This window comes from Psammomys obesus, unplaced genomic scaffold (genome assembly GCF_907164565.1).
Source record: "Psammomys obesus unplaced genomic scaffold, mPsaObe1.curated_primary_1811, whole genome shotgun sequence".
NCBI classification, from domain to species: domain Eukaryota; kingdom Metazoa; phylum Chordata; class Mammalia; order Rodentia; family Muridae; genus Psammomys; species Psammomys obesus.
Window position 1 is genome coordinate 1,065,892 of NW_026589732.1, and position 24,676 is coordinate 1,090,567.

The 24,676-nt window shown below is 47.5% G+C and overlaps 1 protein-coding gene across 1 annotated transcript in view; it reads right to left on the reverse strand.

Annotated features, from left to right (window-relative positions):
* The window catches only part of Pax5 (paired box 5), a 176,961-nt gene that overhangs the window by 146,487 nt on the left and 5,798 nt on the right, over positions 1–24,676 (reverse strand). Inside the window, exons 2-5 of the mRNA XM_055605267.1 lie at positions 18,914–19,079; positions 13,266–13,463; positions 3,346–3,410; positions 454–582 (exon numbers count right to left, since the gene is read on the reverse strand). Coding sequence (XP_055461242.1) covers positions 454–582; positions 3,346–3,410; positions 13,266–13,463; positions 18,914–19,079 — 558 coding nt within the window. The remainder of the gene's footprint in view (positions 1–453; positions 583–3,345; positions 3,411–13,265; positions 13,464–18,913; positions 19,080–24,676) is intronic.

Below are 24,676 nucleotides of genomic sequence, written 5' to 3' on the forward strand. Positions count from 1 at the left end.
TTCCCTCCATCCTCCGTCATCACTGCTACACTGTCTCCACAGAGGAGTATTCCCAGCCCTGCTCTTTCTTCCCAACATATGCCCCTCACTGCAGATCAAATCAACGGCTGCCTTACCCAACCCCTCTCCTGCCTCCAAAACACACAAAGGAGACACTGGTGCTGAGCTCAGTCTACACACAGCATCCCTGGGGCATCACACTGGTCCTCGGGATTCTCTTAGCAGCTGTGAGGCACAGGCCACAAGGAGTGAAGATGGGAGGGGGCCAGCAAAAGAGTCCCAGACAGGTGCCTGTCCATCTTGCTTGTCTCACAGGAAGGGACGGGGTCCTGGGAACTCTAGTCCTCTGCAGGTGAGGATGCTGAGCCGGCACTTTTGTTTCTGCCCTGCATGAGTGCCCCTCACAGACCCTATTTGGTCTGTCCCTGACGGGGATGCGCAGCCATCTCTTACCTTCATCCCTCTTGCGCTTGTTGGTGTCGGCACTGGGGGACGTGATGCCCAGGATGCCACTGATGGAGTACGAGGAGCCTGCAGAGTCGGTGCTCACTGATGACCCCTGCGTCACGGAGCCTGTAGACACTGTAGAGGGAGAGGGGTACCGGCCTGTCACAAAGGTATGTGCTAGATACAAAGGGCTGGGTACAACTGCCCCAGAAGGGAGAGGACTGGCTCACGGACACCCACCCTGTCCACGCAGAAAGGGATACAAGCACAGAATAAGAAGGGAATTTGCTGAGATCCCAGTCAGTTTAAGGGTGCGAGAGACAAACACGCCCGCTGCTGCCACCTCCAGTGCTGAAAAGAAACCTAGATGCCTTCTTGAGTCATGTTCATCTTTGCTTACATTCCATCCAGGCATGCGTGCAGACTCAGGTAAACACACACACATACACGCACATGCACTCACACACAAATGTATAATAAAAGCACTGACGAGCACTGGAGCACGACAACGTGTCTCCACTGGCATTGTGCTTTTTGCTCGATCCCTGCAGCAGCCCAGGGCACTGCTGATTATTTCTATGTGCCAAATGAAGAAAGCTGGTTTTACAGGGTGAAGTGGTTCAAAGTGACCTAGCTAAGGAACATCCTACTTAGCCTCAGTTCTAAATTTTCCCTTCCCAGAAGTGGAAACAGAGGCGGTGACTTATTGTGGTCAGGGCCAGGTCTCTAGGTCCCTACAAGCCAGGAGGGAAGAGGTCTTCAGCAAGTTCCATGGCGACTCATAGTCCAGGGAACCCATGAGGGTCCGCTCTAGCTACGTGGCTGGGTTTCCACTTGTGGGATGTGAGGGTTCTTCCTCCATTCGTGAAGACCAGCAGAACACTCTCACACACCCCTCCATGAGCAACCAGCTGGAGGTACGTGGCTGGGAAAAGTCACGTTCCTCGGAGCAGAGGCAGCACCTGGCTGTCGACTGAGAGGGAGCAGAACCTCTCTGCTCACACTAACATCTTCCTATGGTGACACCAAAGCAGAAATTGCTAACTTCTCCTTCCCTTCAACAGAAAAAGTTCCTCAAAATAGATTTATGCAAATCCCACAACCTCTTCTGTATTGAGGTGCGAATAACAAAGGAGTAAAGAAAACATTTGGCACTTCAAACAACAGCCACGTGGAAGAGAGGCTTGGCTGTGTCACTGCAGAGCCAATAACACCTGCTTAGGTATTTTATTTTGCAATCACACTGGGCATGGAGGACGCGGGTTCCAGTTCTGGCTTCGCATATGACTTTAAACTAGTCATCAGTGAACACTCAGTGCTCAAAGAAACTATATAATGCCGTATACATGTGAGGTGAGCTACAGTGGAATTTCTCCTCTAACACTACTGAAAGATGGCTTTACTTTCTTCATGCTACATGCCCTGGAACAGCTAAAGCCACAAGTGAAATCTCAGTCACAAACACCCTCTCACCCCACCCGGAAAACCCTCATCAGGCCCTCCATTCCACCCTCCTGCTACTCAAGCAGACCTGTTTCCTGGGTTCAGGTTTTTGTTCTGTTTTGGTTTTGGTTTTTTTTGTTTGTTTTACTTTGATGGTGGCTTTTTTGTCTGGCATTGATCTTGTACCCCAGGGTCTGCAGAACAGGGGATGGTAAAGGGTTTCTGATGGCAGTACTAAATGAAGAATGGTCTCTGGGCAGGGAAGGTGTGTCTTACCTTCAGTCGAACAGCCATCCTTAGAGGACCAGAAACCTCAGAGAACACCTTTGTGACTGTCCATACAACAGCGAGGAAACTGTTGCTCAGGGCTGAGAGACTCATCTAATTGACTGGGTGAGCTAATGACAGAACTGCAACTGGAAGCCAGGCGCCTCTGCCAGTTTTCTCATCACCATGAGAGGCAAGGGCACTTGCTGTTGTTCCAGAGGACCTGAGTTCAGTTCCCAGCACTCATATCACATAGCTCATAATTGCTTATAACTCCAGCTCCAAGGCATGTATTGCCCTCTTCTGGCCTCCTCAAGTAAATGCGCACACACACACACACACACAGATTTAACTGGTAGTGATAAATATTGCACAGTCTGAGATGTTGTTCTGCAGCATTCTCGGGGTCTGTGTCACCCAAATTTGCAGATGCTTGCTTATTAGCCACCTGCTTCCTTGCAGTACAGTGATTTTTTTTCCCCAGCAACCCAGAAGTATTTCTTTGTCCCAAGTGGAGAAATGACGTGAAGAATATGCCTTGATGATAAATGCCATTTTCAACTCCTCTTTGAAGAGGAAGCAAGAAAAAAGTTTAGACTCTTGAGTGTGGTCCAGTAGGACTCCACCCTAATGAGTCATGGTTACTCTTAGACTTCCCCTGTGGACCTTGGAAACCCCACAGGCAGCCCTCAACAGTTCGCAGACTACGAGAGAGCGAAGCGAGAGCAAGAGAGAAAAAAAGTTTGGGAAGTTTTGCTATATCTTCACTCAAGGCTGCAAGTGCACAAAGAATTGCAGAAGGCTGGTTATAGAAGAAAAAAAAACACATTCAAAACTACTTACTGACTAATGATGCAGAAAATGTTATGAATAAGTATCCCTTTCTTGATTTATTACTTTAATTATCTGACATTCTATAGACCCCCATTAGTGAATTTTTTTTGGCTTAGATTTCAATTTTCTGTCTCATGGTGAAAGCTATTTATCATAATAATCAGTAAAATTCAAAACCTTTTAGCAGTATTTATAAAATTCATTTGCCAGGTTCAGCCCTTGGAGAATGACAAAGAAGAAGCATTAGGACGCGTGCGAAGTGTTTTATGCAGAATTATCTGTCCATAAGAATGATTAAAAGTTCTTTAGAATATTTGGAGCCCATTAGATTTTCAAAATTTTTTGAGTTCTTACCTATGCTGTGACTGGAAGCTGGGACCGGCTGGTTGGGGGGCTGCTGTACTTTTGTCCGGATGATCCTGTAGGCAGTTGGGGGGAAAAAGCAAAAGACTATTTATCATTGAGAAGGAAAGCGACCCTGAGGCTGGGGCGTCCCTCTTATGACAGAGAGCTTGTCCAGCAATAAAGAAACTGCATGTGGTGGTACATACCCACGGTGCCAGCACTTGGGAGGAAGAAGTAAGAAAATCACAAGTTCAGAGTTATCCCCGGCTACATAGCAAACCCAAGCCTAGCGCAGCACACATGGGCCCCTGTCTAAAACAAAGGAGGAAGAAGAAAGAGGCCTTAGCAAGATATGCAGAGACACAGGAGAGAAGCAGAGTTTGCGGGGGGGGGGGCAATTATGTGCTCGGGCTGGGAATTAGGAATTCTGAGAAGTTTTCTCCCTGGCTGTCTTTGGGTGACTTGCACTCATAGTCCCTGAACCCTCAGTGCCTCTCTTCTCTCTCTCTCTCTCTCTCTCTCTCTCTCTCTCTCTCTCTGTGTGTGTGTGTGTGTGTGCATGTTTGTGTGAGAGTGAGCTTTGGTTTGTTTACTTTTCTGAGGTGGAATCTCATGTAGTTCATGCCAGCCTCATAGCCTCAAGCTCCCTATGTACCCAAGGCTATGCTTGGACTCCTGACCCTCCTGCCTCTAGTAGAGAGGCAGGTGTGCACCACCACACCTGGCTGAGCGCCTCCTTTTCTGTAGAATAAAAGATGACTCGATGCTGGTCCGGGCCGGCCTAGCTGTCTCTCAGGGAAATCTGCAGCCCTATCAAAAATTCTTCCCCTCCCTAGAGCCTAGCCTTCACACGTGGGACCAAAGAACTGAACCGGGCAGTCTGTCTTTACTCTGGCAGCACTTTCGTGCTCATTCCTTTGCCCTAAAGACTCCACAACTAAGATTAAGGCTCCCCCCACCCCCGGGGGAATTAGCATGGGAGAGGATGCGTGTCACTGAAGCTGGGAAAGGTTGAGGTACTGCCCAGGGAAAGCACCAGGCTTGGCCTCCATAAGCAGCCAGCCCAGACATACCCCATGTGTCTTAGCCACAGTGCTGCTCTCCAAGTTTCATCATATTGCTCAAGGATGACAACCAAAAGGAAAAATGTGGGGCTGGAGAGATGGCTCAGTGGTTAAGAGCACTGACTGTTCTTCCAGAGGACCCTGGTTCAATTTTCAGCACCCACAGGGTAGCTCACAACTGTCTGTAACTCCAAGATCTGAAACCCTCACACAGACATACATTCAGGCTAAACACTAGCGCACATAAAATTAAAATTAAATTAAGTTAAAAAGAAGGAGAAGGAGACGGAGAAAGGAAAGAAGGAGATGGAGAAAGTGAAGAAGAAAAGAAGATGGAGGAGGAGGAGAAGGAGGAGGAGGAGGAGGAGGAGGAGGAGGAGGAGAAGAAGAAGAAGAAGAAGAAGAAGAAGAAGAAGAAGAAGAAGAAGAAGAAGAAGAAGAAGAAGAAGAAGAAGAAGAAACAACAAATGTGGGGCAAGGCTAAAACAGGTGGTCCAAAGGCAAACTTCAGGACAAACTCAACCACCTGTCCTGTCTGACAAACGCTGTAGATAGTTCCCAACTATAAGCTTATCACTCTAGCTGTGGTCTGAGAGACTAAAGATTCCTGGTTCCCTGAGAGTAGACTCTGGGAGTGCCTTAGCAAAGGATGCATCAACCTGACTTCAAAGCAGGGAGCCCAGGACACTTAGACCAGAAGCACAAAGGATGGAGACACCCTAGCTACTGCCAAAGATTCGGGAGCAGGTCCAACAGACAGTACATTTGTGACAGCTGCCTCTCCAGAATGTTTGTTGCAGTTCTAACATGAGCCTGACTATGACCTTGAGTAAGACTGTTACATCGTGGTCTCTGCACAACCAAGGAGTTCTCATAGATTCTTCTTTAATTATTTTAAGTAGTCAAATACTTTTCACAAGAAATGCATTTTTTGCAGAAGGCTGTCTTTGCTTAAGGGATGAAGGCTGAGCCCACTTCCCTTTCCCCAAAGCCTGGCAACCCTGATGCTCTGCAGAAGTCTGGGGAGCCTCAATGGCAAACTTCCAGCAGGATCGACAGGGGCCTCCAGGAGACCACCAGCACGGCACAGCTCTGAACACAGAGCAAAGACAACCAAATATCCCTGTGTGACCTGCAAGGGAGCTCCCGCCCTGGCATTTTGGAAATGGGTGAGACATGATATAATAAAACGTTGACTTTCTCAAGAAAAGTTCTGCTCGAGGCTCAAACTATTACTTTTTAGCAGGGCACTTGGTAGAGTTTTACTTCATTATTAAAGTACTCTGTGCTCGTTATAAAGTACTTTTTACATTCCTGTATATACGCATGTGTCTGTTTAATCCTGTAAGTGCCCATGTACACTGTGTGAGTCTGTGTAAAGGCCAAAAGATGACCTCAGATGTTATAACTCGGGTAGGCAGGCTTGCCAGAGGCCTGGAGATCTGTCTGTGTCTGTTATAATGGAGCTAGAAGTGTGTGCCACCACAGGTGATGCATTTGTGCGTTCATACGTGGATGGACATGAGTGCATGTGTGTGTGGTTTTATGTGTGTGTGTGTGTGTGTGTGTGTGTGTGTGTGTGTGTGTGTGTGTGTGTGTAGGTTATAGGACAACTTTCTAGAGGCTGTCTTCCTTCTTCTTCACCATATGGGCTCCAAGGATCAAATTCTCAGGCTAGTGGCAAGCACCATCACTTAGCTGAGCCATCTCACAAAACTCTCCCTACCTTTTGTAAATGTGGACTCTGAGGAATCAAAATTAGGTCCCTGTTCTCACAGGACAAGCCCTTTGCCTCCAAAGCCGTCTCCCAGCTCCCCTCTAGCCCACGCTATCTATCAGGCATGGTACTACGTGCCTGGAATCCCAGCACTTGAGAAGCTGAGACCCAGGGATGAAGAGGTTGAGGCCAGCCTGAACTGCATATCAAGACCACCTCTCAGAAAAACAGCAAAACGAGCTATGCCACATGGCACACATTATACCCACATTCCTGCTGCTTTCTCAAAACACCATGTCCTACCAACAAATCAGAATTTAGCTGTGCACTCAGTTTTTCTGTCCTGCAAGACATGCTACCAGGGGCTCTTCACATGCCAAACTACCGTCTCTGAATGTTCATTTCAGGGCTGCCCAGCTCTTCAGCCTCTGCACGGGAAGGACGGTGGGAGCAGGTATCTCTTGTTGACGTCACTGGGCTCTGCCCTACCTGACCTTATAGCTTGGTGCCTGGCACCCAGGGCACTTGACATCATTAGCCGATCTATGGAATAGACTTGTTCATTCAAGGCTACAAGCTAACCGTACAGCACCAGAGTCCTGGCCACCTGAGTGAAGTCTTAGCTCAACCCCCTCAAATACATTTGGCAAGTGTGCGTTTGTTTCTTGTTACAATATTCAAAGCAGTTCCGACTAAGCAAACACAAAATGTGCTGAATAAAAACCTAAGAGTAAGGTTCTTCCTTTGGACCTTTTGAAATTATGTTGCTCCCCAACCTAGTTTTTAAAAAAAAAGGTTGTTAAGATTACATTGTGCATGTGTGTACTTGTGTGTGCGTGTGTGTGTACATGTGCACACCACAGTGCCCGTGCTGGAGTCAGAGGACAACTTGCAGGAGTTGACTTTCTCCTTCTACGATGTAGATCAAAGGCATAAGCTCCGGCTGTCGGACTCTGTATCAAGTCACTTCACCTACTGAGTCATCTGGCCAGCCTTGATCTAATCTTTGTGTATGTGTCCACAAAGACGTAGCACAGAAGTCAGTATACAGGTGAGCTAGATATGTGTCCTGTTCCCTACTGAAGTCCAATGCAAAACCCTAACTTTTCATTAAATTTGTCGAGACACAGAACAAAGTATGTTTTCATGTTTTTTTCAAACACCTGTAAATCACTGGCAAAGCCTTCTGAAAGGCCATGAACCATTATCCGGCCACTGCGGCACAGGAAGGAAGCGCACAGACCCCAGAACCAAAGCACTAGAGTTCAAATCCAGCTTTTAGTTTGCCAGTTCTACGACCTGGAGGAAATCCTCTACCTCAGTTTTCTCTCCTGAAAACTGAGACTTTTCCTACCCTATGGAATTATTATTAGGGCTGAATTACTAAACCATTTTGACGTGGCTGATCCATCTCAAATGCCCAATAAGTGTCACATGTCGTTATCCTTATTGCTGTCTTCATAAAGATGAAAGGTCAGCTTCAACCTTAAAGCGTTCAGACACTTCATATTTCCTTTAGATACAGAACGACTGTAAGCTGAGGCAGAATGATCCTGAGTTCAAGGCCAACCTGAGGTTCATAGTAAGACCATATCTAAAGTAAATAAATAAGACTCATCATCTATTGCTGAGCATAAGCATGACCCAGGGAAACATATTAACATGTTTTGGTTTAATACTGATGAACAGACTACAACCCAGCCTGCCATGAGGATTAGCCGGGGTCACACAGCCCAAGGTTAGTCCAGACCCCTAGCTCCCAGCTCTGAGCGACATTGAAAGGAAGTGGTCCCCTCTGTATGAAACACAGAAGCTATTTGGACTGGAAATCCATTTCTCACAATCTAAGGAATCTTCTACCATAAGCATTTAAGGATTCCACTCCAGCATCATTCCTCCTTATACTGAGAGAGGTCATTGTGATGCCTGGGAAAGGTGAGGTGGGGGTGCAGGTGTAGCTGGCTGGTATGGTGCTTGCCCAGGATACACACCCACAAGGCCTTGTGGTCAGTCTCCAATGCCACCTGAGCTGGGTGTGATCCCAGCACTCCAAGAGTCAGAAACACAAGATCATCTTAGATTCAAGGCCAGCCTAAGCTACATGAAACTGTCTCAAAAAGGGGGCAAGGGGCCGAGGAGATAGATAGCTTAGCAACTGAATCGCTTGCAATGCAAACATGAAGACCAAAGTTCAGGTACCAGAAACTCATGTAAGTTTTGGGTGCCCTGCTAATTCCAGCCTCAGAAGGGGAGAGAGAGGATGTCCATGGCAAGATGGCTCTCTACATTGATTACCAGCAAGCTTTGGGTTTCACCGAGAGTCCCTGCCTCACCAGTAAGGCAGAATACTGATTGAGGGTGATTGTCAACCTCAAGCTCCAGCTTCTCCACGCACACACATATAACAATAACAACAAATAAACAGCACATACACACACACTCACAAAATGCTCAAAAGGCTAAAAAGGAGAGAAACAATCACACTGCCAAAGGAGCCATCGACACAGAAAGATGTGCAAGCCATCAGCTATACTGAGAATCCAAAAATCTGGGACTAAGCTGAGTGGGCCCACAGCCACACTGAGGCCGCCACCCACGCGAAGAAGAAAGAGGGAGTCAAGAAGCATCTGAGGAGACATGCTGCCAATGTCAAGGTTAAAGAGCAGAAGCAAAGCTCTCTTGCTAGTGCATGCCTGCAAATCCCAGCCCTCGGGAGACTGGGGTGGGTGTACGGGCAGTTGGAGAGCTGTCTGGACTGCAGAGTGAGCCCAACTCCACAAAAAAGGAACAAAAATAAGTAAGTAAAGTATTTAACAGGCTACCTCCAGCCCCCTGCACATTTTTTTTTCGTTTTGTTTTTTATTGAGTAAATGGCAAGTATGTGGAAGCTTTGAGCTTTTCTGTAAAAACCTGACCTGAACCAATAATGCTGGCCCCACATTCTCTCACGCACAACAGCCAGTTAGTGCTTAACAGAGCTGGCCCCCTAAACTGAGAATGCCACTTGTCCCAGTACTTGGCCACTAATTTAGAGCCATGGAACTGGAAGGGAAGATGAACTGTGAGCTGAGGCAGAATGATCCTGAGTTCAAGGCCAACCTGGGGTTCATAGTAAGACCATATCTAAAGTAAATAAATAAGACCCATCCTCTATTGCTGAGCATAAGCATGACCCAGAAGAGAAGACCTCCGCCACACCCACCATTTCAGTCAGCTCTGAAGGCCCTGCCTGGCCTTCAAGACTCTCCAGCACGGCATCCCACAGGAGCAAGCTGGCTTGAGGAAGTCTCCCACCAGCCTCAACTGCTTCTGCAGTATTTAGCTCCACATTAGCATTGTTTCCTGAGTTGGTTCCTAAAAACAGCAGGATGGCATTGCCTCCAGGGGTGGTTAGTAGAGTGGACCCTGTGGCCACTAGAGTAAGTATAAATGCAAACGTCACCTTCTCTCCAGCTGTTTGAAACAGAGGAATAGTGAGAAATTGCCCAGGTGGGAAAGCGGCTACGAGAGAGCTATGAACTCCCTTTTGACACTTGCAAGCTGGTTATTTGAAAGATCATCACTCTCGATGCAACTGGCTCTGCCTTCCTATAAAAAATAAAAGCAGTTCTGTGGCAGGTGGCATAGGTTTTCCAGTGAGACTGGGGTGGGGGTGCGTTGGGAGACATTGCTTCTTATTTGGGCACTTTCAGTGAATGTGCAGCAAGGACTCCCCAAGAGGAGCCCTGGAGAAAAGCCCTGAAAAGGGCTAAGAATTCCTGGGTTGGCAGACAGCAAAGCATGCCAGCCATGATGCTCTGAAATAGGAAAAGAATGGTGCCATCTCCCCCTGGCCTCCTAATCCCAGGAAATGGCTTGCAGAGACCTATAGGACATGGGTGGAAGGACACCAGGCCTCAACTTACTATTGATTCTACGCTCATCTTCATCTCAATCACCTTTCTCCTGCCCTTCCCATCTGGGTCTCAGCTTCTAGACCTGCCGCAGGACAGCATCAGGCCTGAAGGCTATTGGAGGCCACAGATAGAAAGGCCACATAGAGATATAATCAGCCACCCACGTCTATGGACTAACACACCCAGGAGGCCCCGGAGTCTAGCCACAGCTGCAGTCACCAGCACCAGAGCCTCTCCCGAAGCACAGCACTAGTCACAAAATCAGCCATGCTTGGTGTCCCAGAGCCACTCATTCAACTCCACCCTCCACAGCCTTTGCTACATCTCTAACCACTTCTGTCTTTGCAAGGATGAAATGTGATGAAGAAATAAACAAATGCAACTTAAAGCTACATTTAAGCCCAAAGTAAGTTGTTTCACAGAAACACGCAGAGCAAAGAGTTGAAATGAGTTGCTGCCATTTAAAAGTCTAGGTGTTTTTCATGTGCATGCATCCACGTTCACAAAGGGATTCTGGTGTCTAGGTTCTCTCGAGGAGTGGACTGACTCTGGCCCACACTCCCAGCAGCCCTCAGCTGCCCACTCCCAGGACTGTGCCATCTCACTTGCCTTCGCCCCTACAGTCCTCCAGTCTCACACCTGGCCTGTCTTCCTCATTAAGCCATCCCCTTGGCCCCACCCACATAGACAATAGAGTCTGTGATCGCCATGGGCAGCCAAGGTTTTTCTGTGGACCATGTCATCATGTGCGAACCCTACACTGGGAAACCTGTGGACTCCACAAATCCCCGTCAGATGTTTGCCCAAGTTCACCCTACAGAGCAGACCAATTTCTCCAGTATTGCCTCCGCTCCTGCCTCTGCATTCTCCAGTGACCCCAAGCTGGATGCTTCCTAGCTCAGGGTGTCTAAGCAAGATGGTGCTTAACCGTGGGAACAGTAGCATGGATGAACATTGGCATGTGTCTAGCATGGGTCCAGTTGTGCTGAAAATCACATTTTAAATCACAGTGGCAAAAAGAGAATGTTAAACAGCTCGTTAATAATTTTCATACTGAAAAAAAAGAAAAAAGAAAAAAATAATTTTCATACTGATTGTACAATGAAATTCTTTTTTTTTCTATGTTGGGTTAAGTAAATATAACCACAATTAATTACACCTATTTCATTTTTACTCTTCTTAATGTTTACTAGAAAATTTCAAGTTACATTCACATTGTATCTAATACTAGTAGAGTGCTGTGTATTAGCAAAATTCACATTCTTCGACTAAAATGTCACTGGAAAGGTGGCTTGGGTCTCTGGTTTGCCAATTCTCTCCTCCCCTAGAAGAATTTCCATCATTCCACAAGGCAATCTACTTTTTAAAAAGAAGAATAATAACCCTGACACCCAGAACAAAAATCAAGTTTGCTTGGTGTCCTGGAAATCCTGTAATGAGACAGGCACGGAGAACTCACAAACTGGAACCTTTCTAAACTCAGAAAAAGAATAGGCACGACACCCCTCACCCCTAAGCCCACTGGCATCGTCCCCCTCCTCAGTTCTACCCTCTAGAACAGTTCTAAAAAGCTTGCGTCCAGTTTCCCTCTTTGTCAGCACCTTGCAAGATGGTAGAGTCCCAGTAGGGATTTACAAGATAAGCAAATGGGCCAAGGGTTGATAAATCAGAGAGACTTAAAAAAAAAAAAAAGTATTCATGACGTGCTGACGCTGTGCAATTGAGTCATCGGGGCCAAAGGGGCCCTCAGAGATACTCTATTCTGACCACCTCTTTCTTGCAAGGGTGAGGAATTCTCTGTGCTCAGACAGGCTTTGTGCCTGCCACAGGAGGGAGTGACATTGAGGAAAGGAATGGTTCAATTTCCAGACTTCTGGCTTCTTTTCCTTATGTGAAGGCATTGTTTCCTATGAGAACAACTGTGCACATTCATCTCATCATTTCATTCCTGTGTGTTTGTTTGTTTGTTTGTTAATTGTTTATTTATTTTGATTTTGGAGGCAGGATATCATGTCTTGCACTTAGAACTTTCCATGTCACCCAAGAATGAGCTTGAACTCCTTATCCTCCTGCCTCTACTGTAATTCCACTGGGATTACAGGCATGTAGCACTGGACCAGGTCTAGGTGGTACTAGGGATGTAGCCCAGGCCTGCATGCATGCAAGACAAGTATTCTGACAACTGAGCTGCGCCCCAGCTCCTGACTGTAGGCTTAAATAGATGGGAAACTACACACTCAGAAAGCTCAGATAGGAGGATCATTTCAAGCACATAGCAAGTCCCAGGCCAACCAGAGATACATAATGAGATTCTGTTTCATTTGAAAAAAAAAGAAAAAGAAAAAAAAAAGAAAAGTATATTTTCCAGAATGTAAATTTTCATTTTATGTAGTACTTTATTTTTTGAGTTGGGCTCTTGCTATGTAGCTATGATTGGTCTCAGAATCTCTGCCCTCGAAGCCCCCTGGGTGTTGGAATTACACATATGTGTCACCAAACCTATGCTTAGTCAGAAATTTATATTTAAAGCTCTAACAGGGTCAGTCAATATGCTTTGGATCAGCCTAAGGGAGGGGGAGGATGTCATTGTCAAGTCCAGAAAAATGCTGTGCCTGGCATCATCATGTATTTCTGTTTTTGTTTTCTCTCCGTAGTTGAGATCTGAGGGTGCATGGGGGCAGGCATCTCCTTGTCTCTGGAGTTCCTTAGCTCCCTGAATATCCACGTTAGAATCATTAGAAAGCCCATGTTAGTGGCCTGGGCTCTCAGGGAAAAAACAAACAAGAGTCTGCTGAAATCTCACTTCTGTTTGGTAGTAGGTCAAGAACAAAGAGCTATGTGGCCCCAGCCCAAAAGGACTTTGTTTCCCACATATTGGGTTCCAACCTCTGTGCAAACTGGAGGCTGGGCTGTCTGCCTGGGGAGCTCTGAGACGAATCAGCCCTCGGACCATGAGATCCTGGCAGGGGTAGGAAAGCATACAGGACAGTTTATACAAAGTGCCCCTCAAAGGTAGCTGGTGAACCAGGTGAGTCTGTCACTCCTGGCTCAGAAAACTCCTGGGTATTGGCCTGGTGCCTTCTCCCTAGGAGGAGAGCTCCTGTCCCTTTTAGAGGGGTGAAAGGCACCTGAGTGCAGCAGGCACCATTTGTGTTCCCTTTGGCTCACTAATCCCCAGAGCTGAGCGAAGAAGAGCCGGATGAGGCTCACCTGACCCTGCAGTACACAGCCCCACCAAATCCCCAGCCTCACCTGTTGATGGAGCTGACACTGGGGACTGTGTCGTTGTCACACACTCGCTCTGCCAACAGCCGGTCTCTGATCTCCCAGGCAAACATGGTGGGATTTTGGCGTTTATACTCAGCAATTTTTTCCACCACTTTGGGAGTGGCAACCTTTGGTTTGGATCCTCCAATCACCCCCGGCTTGATGCTTCCTGTCTCGTAATACCTAGACCCAAGAAGAAAGGACCGTAGTTAGCCATGGGAGCCCGCAAAGTGAATGAATGTTCGCAGTGTGGAAAGGGTGACACAAGATGTAAACAGTAAATCAGATCTTTAGACATAGTACAGAAAAGCTATCAAGTAGCTTGACAATTTTTAAAATTTTATCTCTTAAAAGTGGCTGTTTTGTGTACATGCATGGCTCTGTGTATGTATGTGTGTGCGAAGCTCAGAGGACAACTCTCAGGAGTCACTTCTCTCCTTCCACCATGGAGTCCGAGGGACTGAGCCCTGGTCGGCAGGCTTTGCAGCAAGTGCCTTTATCAGCTGAGCCATCTGGCCAGCCCACTAATAATTTTTATATTTTTTTATATGTTGAAATGATAATCTGTATGCATTGGGTTAAATAACATTCATAATTGAAATTAATTGTACTGGTTTATTTTTACTTTTCTTAATGTGCTATGAAAAATTTCAAATTGCTCACATGGCTTATATTATATTTTATAATATAATCATAAAATACGTACATTGTATTGGACAATGTACGTATTGGACAATGCTAATATGTAGCATCAAGCATATTAGCATATTAGCAAGATGCCTTCACATTCATCCACCATTTCACAGATTATTTTAAAAAAAATGCAACTTAGCTTTACCTCTTGGTCCACTAACAGCTCTAAAGCCCATAAATTGCTTTAGATGAATGAGTAAGTGACTGAACAACTATTTGCCGTACCCTTCTGTGATATGAAATGGATTTATACAGGTTAAATGTCTGCCTTGGGGTCACAAAGGATTAAGGTACCCAGCTAAGACTCTGGCCAAGCCTCTTGAACTAAAATCTCCCCAGAAAGGTGATATAGACCTTCAGTTTCCTGCCTCTTTGATCCCCAGAAGAATCTCCAGCATTCTCTCAAGCTGCCTTTTTTTTTTTTCAAGAGAAAAAAACAATACCCCTGATGTAAAATTAAAGGGAGTGTTGGATTCCAGCGTTAATGGGAAATATATATTAGAAATCAAATCCTGAGCAATCAGAAAAACCAACCACAATTCTCGCCAGCTCTTCCCGAGGCCTCCCCTGAGGTAAATGGCTGTTTCTAAGGACATTTCCATGCTATCAGCTTTTCCTCGTTAACACAAATAGGATGTCAGGATTTTACAGCAAAAACCGAGACCAGAGAGAAGAGTGGCATGAAAGATCATTTCAGAGGAGAAGAAAAACAATTTGGTTCTTTTTCTGAAGTCAAGCCATCACTGGATGTCTCTCTCAGTGTTTACAGAGGAATTTCTAAGCTCCTGTGGCAAAAAAAAAAATATCCTGAACTTGAAAATTTTTAAACCAAAAAGATGTTTTAGAAATTATAAATTTTAAAACCTAGAATATTTATCAAAAGAAGGGAATGCACTAGAAAAAGTGGCATGTATCTGTAACGCCAGCACTTGGGAAATAGAGGCAGGAGAACCAGAAGTTTAGAGAGGGGATGGGAGGGGGGGAGTGAAGAAGAAGAGGAGGAAGAGAAGGTGGAGAGCATGAAGGAGAAAGAGAAGAGGAAGAAGGGAATGGGGTGATTCTGTTGGATGGATGGAAATGTGATCCAGAAGCAATGATGGAACATTTATGGGGTTGCTAAAACTCTCAGCTCGGATAAGTCTGTTTAGGGACAAGTAAGTGAATATTATAGAATATTATATGTTTTATGGTGAAAAACCATAAAACAAATCTCAACCTATCGAAGCAATTTTCTTTTAAAAATGATTTGATCATAAAAGCATTCAATAGATACCCACAAAACACATCTTTTGATAGAAAGTAAAAAGGCACCTAAATTCTTGCACATAAGCAACTAATGAAAACTCTATCGTGCTGTGAACTTCTCAAGAGAAAGTCAATTATTTACTGTCATATAACAACTCATTATTTTGGCACTGCACTCTGGATTTTATAAGGTTCTTCAGATTAGCTTGCTCCTCACTCATCTTTTGAAGCCAACAGGATTTCATAGAAGAGAAAATAAATGATCCAAAGACTAAGGGACCTGCCCAGTTTCTTCTGGCTGCAGAGATAGACTTTGAACCCAGGGCTCTTCCCACCACTACGAGTTTCTGCTTTGATTATAACATTTTTGTGTTAGCAGATGCGATTCTTACAATTGTAGAGAGCCTTACTGTTTTGCAAGGTCTTTTCTCAAGCGCCCTTCACTCACTGCATGAGCCAATAGTCACTGATTCCTCTCAGGGCTTAGTGGTTCTCAGCATTTACAGATACACAGAGCACACTGTGTTCTCAAGATCCATGACTCTAATGGAATGGCAGAGAGCACACAGCGACTCCCAGGACAGCAGAAGAAAGCCTCTTGCTTATGCCACTGGTATGCAAGAGCCCAGGGCCCCTTGCCCAGCCTACGTGAGCAGTGCCAACTGTGGGACTCTGCAGTCTTGACCCTCTAGGGCTCTGTCTTCCATTTGACTGACATGTGGGCCAGGCCCTCAGAAAGCAGCGCAGACACCCCCGAAACCCAAACTCGAGACTGTGTCAAGTGAGGATTCAGACTTAATAACCATCCTTTCATCCCAGCGAAACAGCCGTGCAGCCCTTTGGCTTACAGACAAAAGGAGAACGGCAGCCACCAGCACAGTGTCCCCCGGTGCAGAGAGCACAGAGAGCGCTAGGGTCGGAGTCAAGAGACACCATGCCCGTGGTGGCTCTGACACCAACTGGCTGTGTGATCTTGACCAACCAGGCCTCAGTTACCCCGTTTCTGTAGGGGCGGATATTTGCCCTCCTGATTCCTCTACAGAGCTGTGTATGACAGGAATGCAGAATGACTATGAGACTTTGCTAAATGAATAAGTAAACAAATATAAGAGAAATTATATAACATAATGTGAGCAGTTGGGGATTAAAAATCCCACTGTTTTATTTTTACTGTGTGGTATGCCACCAAAGCTCAAATGACCTGGCATTCCCAATGATAGGGGACAACAGCACTGCTCTGGTGATCTGCCTCGGCCTTCGAATGATGCCCAGCCTGTCGACAGCCTTGAGTTCTAGACTGGATGTCCACACTTCAGGAAGCCCATATACCTTCCTGGGAGGACAGGGATCCTGCCTGCTCACGAGACCTTTGCCTACCTTGCTACACAGCCTTTGAAACCCACAGCCACCACACCACACCAAGCCCTCTACGACCTGATACCCAGTGAGCACCCATCAGATTGTTCTGTGGGAGGAGGGAAAAAAAAATCTGTGGATTGAACTGGCCACATTCAGAAATTCCCAGACACACTGTTTTAGGGCTGAATTTGTTTCTTAAAAGGCAGTTCTAATTAGAGTGACATTTTGTCCACTGTGGTTCTTAGTTATGAAAATAATGAGCTATGAAATTCCAATTTATTGTTGACAACTTAAACGGCCAGGCACCAGAGCGGCGCATAACTTCCGTGTGCCATTCTGCCCAGTGACAAATCTATTCTGGTCCGTGGGAGGCTGCCGGCCTGACTTTAGAAGGACCCTTGTCCACCTCAGTCTTCATGGGAGATATAAAGGGCTCCAGGGCTCTAGAACATGAAACCAGCCATTTGGATGTCTGAGAAAGGCTCTCAGGATCCTGAAAATTTCAAACACTGAACCAAATGTCAGCTCAGAAAAGATATCTCAGTAAAAACAAAGGAAGGACCTCCCCTCTTTCCCTCCCCCAACCCCTGCTCCAAAGAAATATCACAAGAAGATATTGGAGACCATTCAGCTCCAGAACTGAGACTGATAACCTCTAAAATAGCTCTCTTCTTGCTCTTTTCTCTTCTACATTTTTCTATTGTGTCTTTAAAAAAAAATTCTTTCTCCCCTTTGTTTTCTCTTGTCTTTCTGTCTCCTTAAGTACTATTTTCTTTTGTGCTCCCTCCCATCTTTCTCCCTAAACCACCATCTAACAGGGCCACCAGGCTCATTTCCTCCATTCCTTCTTGAACTTAAGCTGGAACTCACTTGCTGGCCGAGTGTTAAGTAGAATCGGGGTGAGCCCTTGGCCTCCATAGCTCATGTGACCCATGCTAAACAGGAAGATGGAGTATAAACACATGGCTCATTTGTCCTAAAGGAACTGACAGATTCCTGGCCCTGAGACTTCTTTCTTTGGTCTTAATCAAGATATTCTATATGGTTATTCAACACTGTTGGGAGAATTCTTAAATTCCAGCAGATAGAACAAGAAGAGCAGAGAGTCATGATGTCACTGAGAAAACTCCAAAAATACTCCAAAATGTGCATGACTTTCATTCAGGCATCAGTTGTTAAACCATAATGCAAGCTACAGCACAAAGGTACAGGACCGCTGACCCCAGAAAGAAAAATAGTGAGAAAGCCCTGACCAGCTAAACCTGAGGATGTTCCTGTCTGCCAGGGCAGACCTAAAACGAATCACACGCCCAGAACATTTAAAAAAAGAAAAAAAAAAAAAAAAAAAAAGAAAAAACAACAACAAAAACAAATCTATTGACGTGTTTTGTAGTTATGGAGAAAGGCAGGTCCCAGAGTCACTTAGGCCTCAGTCCAGCCCAAGGACTGACTTAGACATACCCAGGCCAGTCAGTTTGCTTAAGAAAGGTTTGTTTCCTCATCTTGAAACCTTCCCCGGATCATGCTGAGGCTGGTGAATAAATAAGCGTGAGGCTAAAAGACTGCACAGCCCTCTAAGAGGACGTCATTGATAGTATTTTGCTTGCAGCAAATTGACAGGTCAAGTGGCAACTTTCAAATGTCAGATTTGAGAGTTAGTGTGGGTTGCTGTTTTGTTTTCCTTCTTCTAATTTAATGTGTACTTAGGAAGTCTGTCACTACAAAAGAAACAAAGCACATAGAAGGAAAACACTGTAGTCAACATGGTAAGGCTGACATTACAACGATGGCTGGCTTTTAAATACAGAACATGCTATTTGAAAACATTTCAGAGAAAACACTGAGGACTGGCGGGGCAGCTCAGTGGTAGACAATCGCTTAACAGGTGCACAGCCCTGCACCAGAAGAGAAAAAGAAAAATAAGAAGAAAAAGAAACATTTCACTCTGGTTGTATGCTGTAATCTATGGATCCCCTCCTCCCAGCCATTCCCTTGACCCCAAGCTCACCTAAGAGGTTTGGGAAATTCCTAAAAGCATCTCTCTCTCTCTCTCTCTCTCTCTCTCTCTCTCCTTAAAATAATTCACCAGACTTTTGAGAAACACATTGTCTCTCCTGACAAAGTCCCCCTATTCCACTTGTCACTGAAAAGAGGGGTTTCCACAGCTGCTCTGAACAAGATGGTCTCAGAAGACTTTGCCAACTCTCAAGTGCAGAGTGTGTGGGAGCAAAATGCTGCCGTGGTCTCACTGGGACACTGGGACCTTGAACCGCCGTGGGCTGTCTTTTAGATCTTTCTTTAAAACATTGAGGGAAGCCTGGAGCCCGTGCCTTTACCTGCCAAGAATTTTGCTGACACAACCATGGCTGACCCGGAGCTGCCTGGAGATGTCGCAGGGCCTGACACCTTGATGGGCAAGTTCCACTATCCTTTGGCGGACTACATCTGGGAGTGGCCGTCCATTCACAAAAACCCCCCCAAGCTGATTCACTCCTCCATGTCCTGAAACAGATCAGAAACAAAAGGCAAGGGGAAGGGTGGTTAGAACCAGTCACACAGTAGAGGTGCCCTCGAGAGCACCCACAGCCCTTGTAATCACAAATGGCTGCCAGCCTAGAGGTCTTATACCTGGAGTCCAGTCATGCAGATGACATAAGCACCCTAGATTGCCTTTTGACACCCGTCTTAGTTCTTGCCCGTCCTCAGGAAGTCACCTAGCCGCTGACAGCTCCCCACACTGTGTGTCTTTTAGTTACTAGCATTTTTCCTCTTCGTTTGGGGATAGGGGTAAGGAAATGCGTGGAAGAAATCTATATGAAAGGAGCACAATTTACTACACAATACTGAATCTGAAGAAGAGCCTGGGGAGAAAATTATGTCTTAAAATAATCAAATTTAGAGAGGAAAAAACAGTGGAACAAGTGAAAGGGGCTGCTCCAATACCCGCCTCTCCCGGGGGACTGTGTTTTTAAATCAGCAATCTAATTCAAGAGCTGAAGACTCTCTTTTTAATGACCAGCATTTTCAGATCACTGAGACAAAACCTAACCACTGCATTAATTTAAAAATATGAAAAAAAAATTAAAGCTTTTATTTGAGACTGTGATGTTGACGCGCAGGCTTGACCGTTGTACCCTCTCAGAGCGCACAAAAGAAATGGGTCAGAGGGTCTTCTGCTTACAGCACACTCCACTGAACCAGGATTTGTCAGAAAGGTGTGCCCCTGGAATTCGGGGCATGTTTTGTGATCTGCAAGCAGGTCTAAGTTGGGAGGAAATAAGAAAGCTCCGGGGTCCCAAATTTTACGAGTGCCATGGGATGTATTTTAAGTAAAAGGAGTCAGAGAAAGTGCCTATTCTGCTCCTGTGTTGCATACTGGTTCATCAGGGCCACTCTGAAGGGAAACAGGGACTAAGGAAACTGGAGAGCCAAGTAAACACAGACTGATCCAATATAGCAACCTCCTTCACCTTCGGGCTGTGAAGCAGCCATAACCGGCATTGCTGAGGGTTGGAGCCAAAACCGCGTACAAGAGTGTACTGATGCTTCTGGCAGCTCGGAAGCTGAGGAGGGGTGACCTCCTACCCTAGCACAGACTGGACTCCACCAAGAGGGAAGTCAAGGCATCTCCAAAGTCGCACACATATCCACACTCCAACTTTGAAACAGAAAATCACCACCACAGCAGCATCCACCACCTACCCTAGTCTAGGACTTATGTTCAACCAGGCCCACAAACAACACCTGAAACTGAGGGATGAAACAGTCATAACACAGCCTGTTTCTTTAAAGGAATCTAAAAAAATCCATGAATTACTTCTCAAAATTCCCAGGTTCAGGTCTATGTCCAAGAGAACCACATTTCTTTTTTTAAGGAAATGATATTACTCAGTTCCAAACTATGCTGAATTTTCCTCTGGTTTTTGAACTGTTACTTTAAGAAATTTTGATTGTTCTTAAACATTCCACACAGGAGAAGGAAAAAATAAATAAAAAATAAAAAAATTGTCCTGAACAGGATTTTACACCTAGGTTCATAATTGCATAGTTTACCTAAAACGGAAGATTACAGCAACCTTCACAAGAGCTTTGTTCTGGGACAGAGACTGTCTGAGGGGAAAAAAAGTAAATGTTGAACTAATCTTTTCAGAACAGGCTGGCTGAAAGTAAAACAAAGTACACCCAAAACTGGTGTGTGCTCATGGGAAAACAGAGGTCAGGAAAAGGCAGCTGAGAGAGCCAGCACATTCTGAATATGAGCTAGAGGTCCAGACATCGCAGCCAATCTGAAATTATTATTTGCTATACCACTGACAATTAAGACTTCTGCCCAAAACACGGTGGCAGCCTTCAGAGGACCGAAATGCCAAGATCAGTTCTGTAGAGAATTTGTGGGTTTGCATCACAGAAAAAAAAAAATCTCCTAAAGTCAGTTTTTTTACCTCAGAGCAGATCCCCCCAAACTACCTCCTCATAATGGTACCTCCTTGTGACCACAAGGCTACGATACTAAAGAATTTGCCGAATCTAAGGCAACTGTCCACACCTGACACAGACTTGGCCTAGATGACTCTTACTTTTCTTAACTTTCTGGACAGGCCCCCAGCTCCTCTTGGCCCTCTCCCCTCAGTCACAAATCTACTCAACACAACACTTTACGACTGAGGCCTTCAGGAAAGGGATTGTTAAGAAGGGAAGCCCAAATCTGAGGGCGAGTGAAGGTAGGACAGGGAAAAGAGAGGTTATAGAAAGCAGGGGCTGAATGAGACGGACAGCAAAGAAGGAAAGACTAGGGAGGACACAGAGGCTTTTAGGCAGGCAGAGGGAGGTGAGAAGGAATGGAGAAGTCCAAGGTAGATGAACAAACGGAAGACAGGGTTGCTGTGGGTGGGATCTGTCTCCTCTCCCTCACTCTCAGGCCTTGTCCCAGCTGTGCATCCCCTCGGAGTCTCAAATCCCAACTTCTACTGTGTCTTCCAGCTAGGTAAGGGCTCATCTGGCAGGAAGGCACTGGGATAAGACATGAGCCCAGCTAGCACTCCTAAGGGGAACAGAATTTGCAGAGACTGGCACAGAAACAATGCACACAAATTAGGTAACAACTGGGAAACAAACACACAGGGACAACAGACATGGACCAGCCTCCACCTGGGTGAACAGGGTGTGAGGAGGGATAGAAGAGTGATAGAATTGTGGGTGACCCCCACCCCAGGACCTCCGTGCCTCTGGCCTGGAAGGAGTTGCCTTCTGTGGATGCTCCTCGGACCTTGTTAAGGGCATATTGCCCAAAAAGGGCACCGCCCCCACCCCAAGAACTGTGGCTGGGCACAGGTTATTAGGAAAAGAGAACACTGCTCAGCTGAAGACTGAACTACAAGACCCTGGATCACAGAAGCTCTTTCTAAAGGCACCCGAGCAGAAGAAGGAAAAGGCACACGTAGACATGCAAACAGGATCGCAGCGTGTACGCCTGGGTGCCGACACACGCAAGAGTCACGCTGTGGAAGCAGATGTGGACGGACTACACAGAGGGAGAGCCTTGTCTGTGTGTACCCTCCAACAGCCCTCTGTCCTCTCTGGGATCAAGGCCTTCTCTTTCCCCCTTTCCATGAACCCCCCACAGCTTAATGGCATGCCTCTGTCCCAAGAAGCAGCTACATCCCTGTCAGTCCTTTTCTATCTCTGTAGCCTCGGTGTTATATTCTGTAAGATAGAGGTAACTGGAGGTTTGGGTCACATTCAGGTGTGACACCAGCCACAAAAGTACTCCATAACTAACTGGTGAAACGCTTGGGGGAAGGAAGCATCTGGAGGGAAGGTCACTGTGCCAGTGCGTGTGATGGAGCTGGAGCAGAGTGCGGGGTACCTCTGAACTCAGACGCCCACTGTGCAGCTCTCCCAGCAGAAGCTGTCCTGTGCAGAACTGGTTGTGGGGGATGGGAGAAGGACGGAGTAACAAGGAAAAAAACTGACCAGGGCCAGAAATAAAGATGAAATGAAGAATCACCAGCCATCTTGCAGACCCTATTTTCTCTGCCCCCATCACCAGCAGATTAGGACCCGGGGAAACAGTACATTGTGCAGGCAGGCAGCGTTAGGCACTAGGACTAAGGGTCTTTCCAAAGAAGCCAAGGGCTTCCACTAACTCTGGAAGCTCCGCTGGCCCAGCCCCCACTGTGCTACCAGGGTGACTGAGAATGGGAGGAGGGAGCGTTTCCGAGGAGGGGGCAGATGGAAGGTCGGGCAGGAAAAGCGGAGCCTTAGCAGCTGGTTAACCTGCCCCTGGAAGGAGCTGCCTCTCCACACGGATGCACACCAGAAGACCACCAAGTCTGATGCTATCGCCCCACGGGCTTGGGCATGACCTCTGGACAGCAGAACTCTGGACAGAGAGAGGCGGCGCGGGCCTTTTGGATTTCCGCCAGGAGCAGGGGAGCCAGCCCTATCCATCTTGTCTCCCAGTGGCTTCTTGGCTGAGCCAACCCTTGCCTACACCTCAGAGTGCTGCCCCCAACTCGTTTGTTTTCAGGTCCGCTCTGAGTAAGAGCTGAGGTGCTCCAGAGCCAGTCTGTGCGGGAAGAGGCTGCGGGAGCCGCGGGAGCCCTGGTGGACTGGAAACCGCTTGAACCCAGTCCCCATAGGGGGAGGAATCGTTGGGGCTGGAAGCGGAGCCAGCGGCTTCTCCGCATGAGTCTCGTCGCCGCTCGCTCGGGAGGATTACCTCCGGCTGGAATATTGACACAAAGAGAGGCTGACTTGCCCGAAGCCCGCTCCGGCTGCCTGAACAAACGTCCCCCTGCTGCCAGGCCACTCGGCCCTTCGTGGAAGGCACGGAGATGACCGCCCCAGCCTGCCTTCTCTTTAGCCGGGTCTCTCTGCCGCCTTTGTTAAATGGGGGACCCGCGGCTCTGGCCGCGGGAGCCGCGCGGGCCGGGGGAGAGCGAGCTGGAGCCGGCTGCTGGCCGGAGTCACTCTGAGATCTCAGCCCGCGGAGACCTGAGCTGGGCGCCGAGCGCAGCCCGCCGGAGCCTGGCGCCTTCCCCTGGCCGATTCGAGAGTCAGTGAAGGAAACGCGATTCGTTCCACTTGGAATTCCCTCGAAATCTCCGACTCTACTCCAGCCTTAACTCACCGTGAGGGGAGCGCCCTTCTCACGGGGGCCGTGCTAACGGGGGACGGCCAGGGTCCCTGCGGGTCGGGCCAAAACGACCCGGTCTCCGCGGCACAGGCTCTCAGAGGGCAGGGGCGCCCGGAGGTGGCTAATTGGCTTTCTTTTTCTCTTTCTTTCTCTTTTTCTCTTTCTTTCCTTTCTCTTTCTTTCTTTCCTTCTCTCTCTCTTTTTCTTTCATCCATTCTTTCTATCTTTCTGTCTGTCTTTCTGTCTTCCTTTCCTTCTCTTTGTAGCAGAGGAGCCATCTCAAGGCAGGCACCCTCCAGAGAACGCCCCAAAGATGCCTTTGAGGGTCTCTGCACGTCCTAGCCGACGCCTGCCCTGCAGTGTGGCCAGGGGAGCCGAACTTCGTTGATTTTTAAAGACCCCCCTCTCCTCGACCCAGGACCCGTTTGGAACCCTGGAGCCGGCGCCCTCTCCTAACTCACCTCTTCCTTCCCACCTACACTAACTAGTCGCAGCCCCCGGTTTCCCTCCAAGCGCCAGCCCCGGCCAGTCCCGCGGCTGAAAAGGGCGCCAACGGAGTCGGGGGTGGCGGGCGCTGAAACTCCCGCCGACCTCTATCAAAACTTGCTGCCCACCCCCCTCCCCCGGCCCGTCCGCTCCCCGCGAGCACGACGCGGGCTTCCGAGGAGGCGTTGCCGGAGCGCCCGAAAGGCTGCGGCTCGCCGCCCGCGCTGCCTCGTTGCCGGAGGCGGGATTGCACCGCCGGGCGCCTCGGCCTCGGCGGCCCCCCCCGCGCCCCCCGCGCCCCGCGCCCGCCGCCCGCGAGCCCCGCAGTTCGCAAAGTTGCCTACGCGGCCGCGGAGGTCGCGGGTGGCGCCCCGCAGCCCGGCACCCCCCAACCCCGATCCCGCCGGACGGTGAGAGAAGCGAGCTCGCCGCCTACTTACTGTGCATGGATGCAAACGGGTCGTGCTTACAGTGT